At 35.8% G+C, this 13,645-nt stretch overlaps 1 protein-coding gene across 3 annotated transcripts in view; it reads right to left on the reverse strand.

Annotated features, from left to right (window-relative positions):
- The window catches only part of PLXDC2 (plexin domain containing 2), a 521,092-nt gene that overhangs the window by 24,536 nt on the left and 482,911 nt on the right, over nt 1–13,645 (reverse strand). For all 3 annotated transcript variants that reach the window (XM_066233239.1, XM_066233238.1, XM_066233237.1), the window contains one exon: nt 10,947–11,107. In XM_066233239.1, the coding sequence (XP_066089336.1) occupies nt 10,947–11,107 (161 nt within the window). The remainder of the gene's footprint in view (nt 1–10,946; nt 11,108–13,645) is intronic.

A 13,645-nucleotide genomic window follows, 5' to 3' on the forward strand; every position in this document is an offset into this window, starting at 1 on the left:
TAAATAATGTGACTAGCTGAAAATGGAGATGGTAGAAATATAACTAATAATTCTGACCTACTATATAATATTAAAAGGGTATTTCATTTTTGAATCAAAATTATTTTGTTGATATTAAATACATTTTTCATAGTCATCACTTCAAAAAACTAAAGCAAATAATCTTACTTAATCCAGTTGCAAATTAAAAGTACCTTTGACTAATCAATCCTAATATAATTACAAAAAGCATTACTTCTATCATTTAAAATACATTTCCTTACATTTTTATTCTCTAGAGTCTCAATTTTTTAACTTCCTGAACTCAAATTCAAAATTTTAATCTTCTAACAATCACAAATCATTTTAATATTATTTATAAACCAAAGATGTTATAATAACCAACTTGTTTTCAGTTGGCTTGTATTTATACCAGAAAAGAAATGATAGTATGTGGAATTAGTAAGGAAAATAATCTTAAAATTGAATAAATTTGTCATTATCGTGAAGCAATAATTACTGCTAACATTAAAGTTCTATTCTGTTTCTACAAACAAAAAGTTATCAAAGTCACAAGGAAGAAATTAGTCCACAGTTGGTACTGTAAGTGAAATAATCTTCTTTTAAAGAGGTAACAGAAGGAAAGAATCTGAATAACTAAAACCTTGATGGCAAACCTTTTTATAAAAACCACCCACTTTTGCAGTGCTGGTCAACCTGGTCCCTCCCACCCTCTAGTGGGAGTTCCAGCTTTTGTGGTGAGCATAGCGGAGCAACCAAAGGGCACTGCAATTGCCCCACCATGAAAGCTGGACCGTCCACTAGTGGGGGGCAGGGACCAGGTTGACCAGCACTGCAAAAGTGGGCAGTTTTTATAAAATGGTTCGCCTTCACGGAACTAAAACATATACATGTACTTACAGATGCTCAAGTGAATTATAGCTCTGCAGGTTTCTATTTATATATTCACTTGATTCTTTCATCTATTAACTTTCCTACCGATATTTTATATATATGTAAAATATATACATATAAATAAATATATCATTTATTTCATGTCTTTATTCACCATTAAATGTTAAGTTAGGGAATAATAATTTAAAAGAAATTAGAGCAGAAAACTCTGAAGTAGTAAATATTTCATCAGTAGTTTCAATAATTTTTCCAAGTGAAGGGAAGAAAACATTTTATTAAATTAGAAACAATATTTAAGTTTTAGAAATCTAAATTAAAGTATGTTACCCACAAAAGTAAATTAAAAATTACATTTATAAAAGTAATCTTTTATATAGAAGAATTGCCATGAACTTGAGCTGATGTCTCAAAAACATTTAATGATATACAAGAATATTCTAGCATCTTAGAACAGAAAGTGAGAAAAAAAACAAAAAAAACAGACATCCAGAATTTTTTTTAAAAAGCAAACCGGGTTTACCTATTTTCCCCTATATTTTATATTTTGCTATGTTCCTGGAAAACTGCCATGTAATAAAACAGCTTCTTTAACCAGGGTGACAAACTACTTCAGTACAGTTTAGCCTAATCTTTTCTTTTCCCTCCTCTAAGAAATAAAAATATTTTGTTTCAATGAATCAATGTTTCCTTAAGTTTTCTTTAAGACTGAAATAAGACTAAGGAATATCTTAAGGGCAAAACTCATAAAAAACATGTGATTTAAGATTAAAAAAAGAAATTCATAGGTCTAGGAAACAATTTCTGTTTTTATTATATAGGTTAGGCAATGGATCACATCATCCTGACTCCCAAGTGCGATTCATGTAGCAGCTGCAAAGGAAGAGGCCAGACTTGCAGTAAACACTTTTCTCCCTCCCAGCAGCAGCCTTTGAATCCTTGCCTGGCTCCTTTCTGGCTTCTCTCCTGGCAGCACTACTGTTTGCCAGGAAAAGATGAGGGCCACAGCTGCTTGTCTTTCTTTAATCATATTCTCCACGGCTCCTTGTTCTCCACAATATTTATGGAGTGGCAAACCACTCAAAAGACTGTTGTAATGCTGTTGCTGTAGCAGCAGAGCCTACAGGGCTGGAATGAAGAGTTCCAAGTTCAAATTTCAGCTTAGAAACTAGGTGTCACGTGACCCAAGGGGATTGTTTTTCCATCCCAGGTTTCTCTTTCTTCATTCGAACTGACTCCAACAAAGGTGTACGAAGGACACCTCCCACTTAGGTTCCAGTCTCTGCTGATTTGACTTTATCTAGATATTACAAAACCTAGAACTATGCAATAACTGGGGGCCATACACTAAGTTACAAATATTGATCGACTTACAACCTATGCAATTTATGACCATTGGACTTTACAATCACAATTACTAGCTCCGCATCTGGCAGCACAAGCGTTGGTCAGCTGGGCCTATGACAGTGCGGACCAGCTTCCAGTAGCACTACCATCTCTGCGTGCACCATTTCAACTGTTATCCCAGACTCGATACAGCAATTTGTGTTTGGTGTCTTGGATATTTTTCATCAAACCCCTCCCAAGATGTCTACCAAGAGGAAATTGTCTTTGCAAATATTAAACCAGTTGTACTGGTAATGCAGTGTTTTACTTAAACCTGACGAATGTAAAAATAAGAAACACAATGGTGTAGAGATGATATAAATGGCATAAAATGAACAAAGAAAATTATGATATATAACAATAATGAAAGAAAATTATGATAAAATATGACTTAAAGATTTTTATAACATTTCACAGTACTGTACATATAGCCTATTCAACTTACGACGAACCAATCATGGTCGTAAGTCGAGCACTAGCTGTATAGAAGAGATTGTAATTGTCTCCCAGAATGTTAACTTTGGTAGAAGACTGGGAGGAATCTTCTTCTTCTTTCTTTTCTCTTTCTTTCTTTCCTCCTCCTCCTTCTTCTTCTTCCAGCAAACAAATGTGTCAATATTATAGAATATAGTGCAAAATCTGCACAAGGTTTTAAGCTAAAACATAAAATTCCAAGGAAATGTATCTGTGGTAGGTACTTGGGGAATTCCTACACTTTATTCAAGAATACCTGCAGAATCCCTGTGTGGCATGAATGCTGAAGTTTCCTTTTGTTTTACCATTCTATGATTTTGCTGATGGAAAATACAGGGCACTTACACCAAAGGCAGATATTTTGGTCCCCAGGCAATAATAAGAATTGTAAAGCATAATATAAACAATGACTGGTGCTTATATATTTATATCTAGATTTTACTGTGAAAACACTTGCGCAATTTCTAATTCAAATCAGTATGCATAATTTAGAATGGCACAATTGTTTTTGTCTTTCAGGATAATTACCTCTTTTGGATAGAAGTCATTTTTATTTTATTTTACATTTTTACAAATATATACCCAAAGCTCTATAAAAGTCCTAAATAATAAAATAATAATAGCAATATTATAAATCTCAATTACACTGCTTAAAAAATTAGGAGATCGGGGAATGTGCTGATACTCCAGTGTTTTTCGCTTTTTGTATAGTGAATTTTCAGCAATAAAATAAAAGTTGGTTTTGCATCTGATTTGCATAATTGAATAACTTTCTTTGACTTGTCATTTACTTTTCTGATGTTCTTGTTTAATAAAAAAATAAAATGCTTCATTTTTTTATTGCTTCATATATATTTTGAAATATCTTCTAATTTTTTGTGAGCAGTATATTAGCAAATTGCAAATTTAGTCACAAATATCACAAACTCTTATATCCTTGGCTATTTGACTCATAATATCTTACTGCTCAAAGAAGATAACATTTTTCTTCAAGCATTTTATGAAGACTGTCCTTTTTGTAAAATTAGACATTCAGTTTGAAATTTATGCCTAAATTAATATGTTTATCATTTGTCTATACATGTTCCTATTTTTATTGATTTCTATACCTTGGGTACCTGGTATATAATAGGAGCTCAACAAATTTGAATAAATAAATAAAATGAGTGAATAATTGCTCAACATATCAAACAGCTTTGTTAGCCAACTCAAGTTTCTAATTTCTTCTCTCTCATGCTAATAATCACTTGGTTTTTCACTTTCAAAAGGTATGGAGCAAATCAGACTTTCTAATCCCCTCTTCTCTACAAGATTTTCTTTATAAACTGTCGTTGACCAAGAGAAATACAGTGTGAGCCACATACACAATTTAATGTACCTACTGGCCGCATGTAAAAGTAAGTAAAATTAGTATTAACAATATACTATATTAAACCCAATGTATCCAAGGTATTTTCATTTCAACATGTAATTAATATAACAATTAATGGGATAGTATACATTCTCTTTTTATTCAGACTTTGAAATCTGGCATGTATTTTCCATGGGTCCCATTCAAGACTAGCTCCATTTCCAGTGCTAAGTAGTTACTGAGGAGGCAGTGGCTGCCACACTAACAGCATAGCTCACTAGCCTGTGTTCTCTCCAATCTCCAGAGTGAGAATTAGAATTTATTTAAAGCCAATTCCATTGCCATTGAAATCTCACTGCCTTCCTGAGACAGGAGGGGTATTGTTCTTATCATTTTTGCCTTCTTCTCTACTGAATTTAAATGAGTTCCTAGTGCTGATTTTTTTCTGAAGATGTTTCAGTACTATTCTACAGTATCAGAAACAAGATGAGAACTCTTAGTTTTTACTTTTATATTACTCAAAAAAGAACCCTTGAATATTTTACTCATAGTATCTATTATTTAAGGTATTGATAATCTTGATCATTAGGGTCCTACACATTTCTGTTCTTTAATATTAATATAGAACAATCAAATCTGTACATAAATGTTTAAATACCAGTTATTGTTTAAAATACTAAAAAATCAAGAGCAGTGTTCAAAATGAATTATTTTATTAAGTTTGCCACTCTAAATTATTTCATCTATAGTTCACATAGAATCCTTCCAAGGGTATATTTTATATGATTACCATGTTATAATATTATTTACCTTACCTTCAATTAGATTACATGTTATGTGTTTTATTTAAAAATATTAAATAGTTATGTGGCAGTATTAAACAGTGGAAACATTTACCTCTACAATCTATATTCATAAATGTGAAAATTATAATAAATCACAAAGTTTGTGCCTAGAAATGTTCAGTAAACATAATATAGAACCTAAGGCTTATTTAATTCTTCCAAAGAATTACAAACATAATAGTGTCATCAAAATCTATTAAAAATTAAGGGACGCATGCATATTTGAAGTGTTTTCTATCTTGTTTCAAGATAATAAACTTAATTTTTAAAAACATTTTAAAGCATGTTAATTACTCTTGCAGAATATAATGATTTTGGTCAAATTCAAATAGTTTTTAAAGAATTACTGAGAAAAGCCAGACAGGTAAACATAAAATGAAAGCCACTGAGTAAAAAATAAAACAGAAAAGAAAAAAACAAAAAACAAAATGATCAGTGTGAGATCTGAAGAGCATGATGGAGGAATACAGAAAACAAGTTCATGAAAAACAGACTATTATTTCAGATAAACACTGAACACCTTAGGAAGATGGAACTCTTGTACAATCCTGTATATGAATACATGAAATGTAATAGTTACTTTAATTATTATTTTATTTTACAATATATGGGCTGATGATTTGATTTATCATCAAGATCTCCTTATTCTCACCTACCTTTCTCTTGATTTTACTCATTTTACTGCATTTAGTCACATTCACTTAGAATTCCACATAAGAATATATTTCTAGGCCTGACCTGTGGTGGCGCAGTGGATAAAGCGTCGACCTGGAAATGCTGAGGTCGCTGGTTCGAAACCCTGGGCTTGCCTGGTTAAGGCACACATGGGAGTTGATGCTTCCAGCTCCTCCCCCCTTCTCTCTCTCTTCTCTCTCTCTGTCTCTCCCTCAACTCTCTAAAATGAATAAATAAATTAAAAAATTAAAACATTATTCTAAAAAAAGAATATATTTCTAGATTAGATTTTAATTCTCTCACTTTATCCCATTTTCTTCCTATAAACAAGAAATTTAAAAGCTAAAGGCTATATAAATACTCTATTTGAAGAAGAGTGCTTGTGTCCAGTAATATATAATAACTGCTGTATTTTTTCTGCAAGAACGAAAAATAAATCAGAGCCAATCTTTGTCATCACTATAAATAAACAGTAACAACAGTAGCTATGTAAATTGGTATACATTTTTGGGCAATATTTTCACAATATTCAGTGCATTAAAATTCTTCATTTATCTTTTTATTCTATTTTGGGGAATCTATTCTAAGCACACAATGTATGTCCATAGATATACATCTTCCTATATTTCTATATGCAGTGAGGCGGTACAGTCTAATGGTTAAAGATATGGTTACTGGAGAGAACCGGCTCAAATCCTGACCCTGCCTCTGACCAAATGCATGATGTTGAGCAAGTTACTTAAATTCTGTGCCTCAGTTTCCTCATTAATTACAGGGAGATAATCTTAGTGTTTGTTATAGTCTTTGTGAGGATTAAATGAGGTAGTAAGCATAAATTACTTCCATTAGTGAATTTAATAAGTGTCACTGTTACCATTAATATGTTCATAATGGGGCTGATTACAATAGTAAAAAATGAGAAGAGCCTAAATACCCCATAGTGCTAGATTGGTTGTGTGAACTTAGCTATGTCCTCTGGTAAATTAAGTCATTAAATTTCATCATCATAGGCCCTGGCCGGTTGGCTCAGTGGTAGAGCATCGGCCTGGTGTGTGGGGGACCCGGGTTCGATTCCCAGCCAGGGCACATAGGAGAAGCGCCCATTTGCTTCTCCATCCCCCCCTTCCTCTCTGTCTCTCTCTTCCCCTCCCGCAGCCTAGGCTCCATTGGAGCAAAGATGGCCCGGGTGCTGGGGATGGCTCCTTGGCCTCTGCCCCAGGCACTAGAGTGGCTCTGGTTGTGGCAGAGCGATGCCCCGGAAGGGCAGAGCATCGCCCCCTGGTGGGCAGAGCATCGCCCCTGGTGGGCGTGCCGGGTGGATCCCGGTCGGGCGCATGCGGGAGTCTGTCTGACTGTCTCTCCCCGTTTCCAGCTTCAGAAAAAAAAAAAAAAAAATTTCATCATCATATACACAGTGTCTAGCCCAGGAACTAATAATTCCTACAGATGTTCAAATGCAGTCTAGATTTTATTGTGAAACACACAAGTTATACATTGGGTCAATATATATATGCCTATATATATGTGCCTTGACTGTGAGGTTACAGCAGACCAAGTAACCCCTTGCTCAAGCCAGTGACCTTGGGTCCAAGCTGGTGAGCTTTGCTCAAACCAGATGAACCTGTGCTCAAGCTGGCAACCTTGGGGTCTCGAACCTGGGTCCTCCACATCGCAGTCCAACGCTCTATCCACTGTGCCACCGCCTGGTCAGCCGGGTCATATTTTAATATCACTGAGATTGGGATGTCTCTTATAGTCCAGGGTAAGTTTAACGGGTAGTGTATATTGCATATTGCATTTGATGCAGTCAGTTTTAGGCAAAGAAATGGCCTTCCAAAAATGTCTTCTCTTTATTGGCAAAAGCTATCTGTGGCATCTTATATGGCAAAACAGGCTTTGTAGATGTGTTTAGATTAAGGACATTAGAATGGAGAGATTATCCTGGACCATCCATGGGGGCCCAAGGAAATCACATGGGGCTTTAGAAGAGGAAAGCAGGTATTCTTGGTTAGGAGTAAAAAGTGTGATGACAGAAGCAGAGGATGGAATGATGCAAAGAAGGGGGCAGTGGCCAAGGAGCACCTGCAGCTGAACATGGCAGCTGAAGCCTGAAGTCCCTAGAGGAGCCAGCCCTGCTGACACCTTCAGCCCAGTGAAGCTGATTTTACACTTCTGACTTCCAGAGCTGTTAGATAGTAATTGTGTATTGTTTTAGCTACTAAGTCTTTGGTAATATGTTATAGCAGCACTAGGAAACTAACACACAGTCTTAAATTGGTTGAAATAAGGTTCTTTTGGACGAAAAAGCAATGTTAAGCCCTCAGTGCTTTCTGAACTGCCACCTAGCATAAAAGGTAATCTATATAAAGCTACTGGGTGGATGTTGAATGAACTAGTATATGGCCATTGAAATGATGTTTGTAAAAAATAACATAGAAAAATGTTATTTGATTAAAAAAAAAGAACGTCAATTTTCATTTCAGTGAAATCGCAATTATTTTAAATTGACAAACCTCAATTATGCATATATTAATTCCAGTAGGAAATAAATTGAAATAGTAAGGTGATTGTTTCTGTACATTGGGACTGTAACTGACTACTTTTTCTTCCTTTTACATTTCTGAAAATTCTCTATAATGAACAAGTATTGCTTTCATAAAGCAAAAAGTACATCAATTTCATTTTAAAATTAGCCATGTACTAGGGATAAAAAATCAATTTACGTGATATCGATAAACTCCATCTCTTTATATACCAATAACTAATTTAATTGGTAATTCAAAGCCCTCAAATTCATAGATCTGGTGTTTCACTAACTATGCAGTCATCATGAATCTGTATGTTGTTTTGCAAACATGGGTGAGCTCTAATAATAGTAAAGATATGATTATCATCTTTAAAAACCATCCCCTGAGCAGCCACTGTGAGCTGCATAGGGTCAGCAGGGTGTAAGAGATGTCGTGACTGAAGCAGAAACTGATAGTTGATTGGGTTGGAAGGGAAAAGGCCAACAGGAGAAAATCTGGGACCTGCAGAATGATTCTACTTCACTTGAGTGTGAAAAGAGAAGAGTGTCCTTCCTAGAATTGTAGCTCTTTGACCTTCGAGAAGTCTTCCATCACTCTGAGCCTTGGTCTCTTCCCTTGCGTTAGGAGAGAAGAAGACCGAATTATCTCTGGGATTTCTTCTAGCTCTAAAGAGTCTGTAAATACATATATGTGTAAAATATGCACACAAACACATGGATGATGGGCTCTGCTTATAAAACAATACAACTGATTCAAAAAGGCAAATGCCAAAAAAACCACAAAAACTTTCACTATTTAATAGTCTCACTCTGTATTCATACAGGGATTGCTGTGACCTGGTGTGAAGTAGGTCTTCTGCTCTGTGCAATTTTCCACTAATACTATCACCATCAGATATTTCACAGTATCTTCTTTTTCACGATGTCAGAAAATAAACTGCACAGCATGTTATAGGCTTAGGCATCTGCGGGGTTGCGGCAGAAGCTTGTTGTCTGGTTAGTCGCTGAGACTTACAGCTTGTCACTCAGTTCTCTGAGGCATGCATTCACGACTTTGGCTAAGCTTTACACTGTCTTCTGTGAAAACCCAGCACATGAAGAGAACTTAACAGCTTTCTAACTAAATGCAATGACTGATGATTTCTCCATTCTTATTATTTTAAATAAGATGCCATTTCTGAAATACGTCATATGTAAAATTTTAGTGAAATCTTGAAATGTCCTAGTATATTTATTATCTTTTTTCCCAGAAAATATCGGTGGGGTACCTCTTACTTGAAAAAAACTTAACTTACTTACTTCCAAACCCTACAGAACTTAAAAGTCTGTATAAATCATGTACATATTTAACTAATGCAGAACAGAAAGGTAAATGCAGGAGAAAAATTCGATTATGTTATAATGGATAGGACCTCAGAGGAGAAGGAGAAATTACATCCAGCTGTCAGAGTACACGGCATTGAAGACTGTTCGTGGAAGTGAAGGTCTTTAGGTGGAGGAACCAGAATAAGCAATGCCTTGGTGGGATGGAAAATTTGGGGTGTGCACAGAGAAGAGCAAAGAGTGAAATTTGATGACAGTGCCAAGTACAAGTTGGAAAGCCATGGGATAAGGACTGAGAAGAAAAGACAAGGTTCAGTTTGCGAGGCCTTGAATGCCGACCTAAAGATGCTGCACTCAATTCTACAGTGAAGAGCCATATAGGGCTTCGGAGCAATTATTTAATTGATTTTCACTCACCTCTCCCTTTCATAGGTAACAAAGGTAATTTAACTTAAAAGGCATGATAATTTCTTCCACAACAAGTGAACAAAATTCTAAGCAACCTTTCTGTTTATCAATCAATAAACTGGAAAATATTTAAAATTTACATGTTTGAAACTGAAAGGAAAGATTTCCTTATTGCTCTTGTATTTATTTGGTGTTGGGAGAGCACTGGCCCCATTAAGATGTTAGAATGAAAGCTGTACATAAAAGGGTCTGGGAAGCCCAATCACCTGGGGGATAGAAGGTGACTTGGTTACTTTAATTTTGTCCTGTGGCCTCCAGGCTTCCCAATTTCAGACCTTCTGCTCATCAGGGTTTAGCTCTGGTCCTTAATACACAGACCCTGGTCCTTCATCTGACTGCTCCAATGCACTGGCTCTAAATCTACAGTCTGTACATGAAAACACAACACTGATTCAACATAGTGCTTTCTCTGTGTTTGTATGAGAGTGTGTGTGTGCGCATTTATATAAACGTATAAATATACACACATTATACCAAGTGGTGATGGCCCATAGCATTATCTTCTTGTTATATCTGTTAATTCATAGTGAGTAAAGCTATTACTTTTCCTAAATAGTTTGTTAGCATTTTGAGATCAGGCCCACTACAGAGCATCCAGCCAGTGCTTAATTAATATTTGATTAATTGATTAAAGTCAAGTTCTTTATCTTCCAGCATATGCTGCATTTCCTTTAAGAATCAGAACAGCTGTTCAACATATCTGGTATAATGGGCAAAAGAGTATTGTTTTTAGATTAGATCTATTTTCCTTTAGATCTATAAAAGGCAGAATAGGTTGTTTCTTTAAAAGCTCCTGAGATGAAGTAATTGAACTCATCGCATGAAAGCAATCTATCAATACCTGTGTGTGTGTTTGTGGTGTGTGTGCGTATGTGTGTGTGAAATCAGCCTGCTCCCAACTGCAAAATGAAGAAATAATGTGCTAAATATTAAATACAAGTGATGTTAGCAAATGAAGAGAGTGTGTCAACTAGCATGGTTTTTACGTGTAACACTTGAAACTTACCTCAATAAAGAAGATGCTGGCTGCTGACGTTGGATGGTGGTACATATAGACTGTCGCAAGAATAGCTGCTGCTATAATGAGGACCAGGATGAGAATTCCAACAATGAGGCCAGCATGCAGGGTCCCCCCTTTCTTCTCAGCTGCACTGTCGTCTGTGGAAGCTGTGAGGACAACACAGCTGTCAGGACATTCATGTGTACATGCTGAAGTTTGCATTTCCATTAGAAGGGATATTTATGTTTTGAACAAAGTACTGTTGGATCTTTTTTACTTCCTGTGTAATTTTTCTTTTCCGTACCACCCATTTTAGAAGTTAGAGGTTCTTTATTTGGCCAATAAAAACTCTACACTACTAATGATTAAAAATACACCTATAGTTGTGTTTTAATTTATAGTTCAATAAGTAAGATCAATAACCTTTATTCTAAGTACAATAACCTTTATTCTCCAGTACATTCTAAATGTACCGGAGAAAATCTAAAACCCTAACTATATGATACATTTAACTTTGATTTTCTCATTAAATCTCTGGCACTTTTACCTATGGAAAAATCAATTATTTTGTGAAAGCATCTCTCTCATTTTCTCTGGGAAATTTTAAACTGAAGAATATTAGACACTTTTTGGTGAGCTTCACATATTTTCAGAAACTCTGCATGAGTTCAAAGGATAATATTCAAAATTAGTTTTAAACTGTAATGCTCTTTAAAAATATAACAGATGGAAGCTAAAAGACTCAAATAGTTTTATCAATATCTAAAGGGAACACAGTGTATTCTGCTATGCCTCAGACAAATACAATTTTCTCTAACTTTTATTGAGATCCTTACCACTGTAATACTAATTCTCAGAAGTATTTCTGAATTTCTAAAGTAATAACTCTCCAACTTAAATTCAATCAACCAAATAAAAGTAATTTCTAAAGTCTTATCTTGTTTTAAAATTCTGTAATCTCTGATGTCTACTCAGGCATTTAGAAAAAAATCTTAAATTCTGTGCAGCAGGTAATTGTATCATAGTGCAAAATATGATTAGTATTTTGAATTAGAAACTTCATTTAAGACTCATAGAAGTTTCAGAGTAGTGATTCCTTATCCTTTCATTATCAACTTATGTCTTTGTTATTTGCATCTTTTGCCTCTATGTTTTAAACAGTTATGGTCTATCAAATCTCATTTAATAAGCACCAATTTGTTTATTTTATTTAAATTTTTTGTTAATAAAACACAAACATGACTGCTTATCAGAACATGTAGTCAATACTAAATAACAGAATTCTAGATAAAGCAAAACAACATGACCTTCCAATTTTTCCTACCTTTCACTTAAATAGCATTGCTATTGTTTGTTTACTCTGATTGAGATTCTAAATCAGTGTTCAGTAATCTTTCTCCGAATCAAATAAAGCTCAAAACCTTAAAGCTGTTTCTTACCTAACAGAAATTCACTAGTGAAAGAATGTAAAATTTAAAGAGTAATGCATTATATAAAAATTCATTTACAGAAAGAATTCTGGGAAGATGGTAGTAAAGTATCAGAGACCTGTCTTCCCACCTAGATAACAATTGCACCAGCAGAATCTGTCAAAAACAAGAGATTTTTCAACTGGTGTGCTGCGAAAGGCACAGGTGTGTGTTGCAAGAATTTTTAAAATATGCAGTACTTAGGCCCTGACTGGTTGGCTCAGTGGTAGAGCGTCGGCCTGGCGTGCGGGGGACCCGGGTTCGATTCCCGGCCAGGGCACATAGGAGAGGCGCCCATTTGCTTCTCCACCCCCCCTTCCTCTCTGTCTCTCTCTTCCCCTCCCGCAGCCAAGGCCATTGGAGCAAAGATGGCCCGGGTGCTGGGGATAGCTCCTTGGCCTCTGCCCCAGGCGCTACAGTGGCTCTGGTCGCGGCAGAGCGACGCCCCAGAGGGGCAGAGCATCGCCCCCTGGTGGGCAGAGCGTCGCCCCCTGGTGGGTGTGCCGGGTGGATCCCGGTCGGGCGCATGCGGGAGTCTGTCTGACTGTCTCTCCCCGTTTCCAGCTTCAGAAAAATACAAAAAAAAAAGCAGTACTTATATTTAGTTAGGGGCACTAACCTCTCTTCCCTTAGATTGTCAAATAAAAAAAATGAAAACAGCCAAAACAACAATAGCTGTTCACTGTGACAGAATCAAACTTGTACTTATTCTTCAGTCAGACTGGCAAAATATATATATTTTTGGTGTGCTATAGAACTTTAGTAATTAGTTTATATGTGCCATAAGACAAAAACTATTGAAAATCACTGGTCTAATATAACTATTTTTGAACTCTGGACTCTATTGAAGGTTTGTAACTTCCAAAGGAAGTCCTGGACTGTAAATTGTGGATACTTTCAGTCAATTTCTTCTCTTAGCATAGTAGTAGCTACCTATCCTTCACCTCCCAGCCATGTGAAAGGCAGCTGTGCTCCTGTTCTGATCACAACTGGTGCATCTCATCAAAGAGGTGCAGACAGAAAGACAGGCAGCCATTGTAGTTGCACCTCCATGATTCCAAGCCTCTCTCTCTCTGGCTGACATAATTCAAAGAGACAGCACCCTTCTTATTGCTCTCCCCTTTACTCTTATTATTGTCCCCCTTTTAGTAGCCATATATTAACAAGTAGTACACCCCAAAACAAATGTGTATATGGTGAAAACTTGAAAGTGACATTAAATGCCCAAGAAAATGC

Source organism: Saccopteryx bilineata, chromosome 5 (assembly GCF_036850765.1).
Source record: "Saccopteryx bilineata isolate mSacBil1 chromosome 5, mSacBil1_pri_phased_curated, whole genome shotgun sequence".
Classification (NCBI taxonomy): Eukaryota; Metazoa; Chordata; class Mammalia; order Chiroptera; family Emballonuridae; genus Saccopteryx; species Saccopteryx bilineata.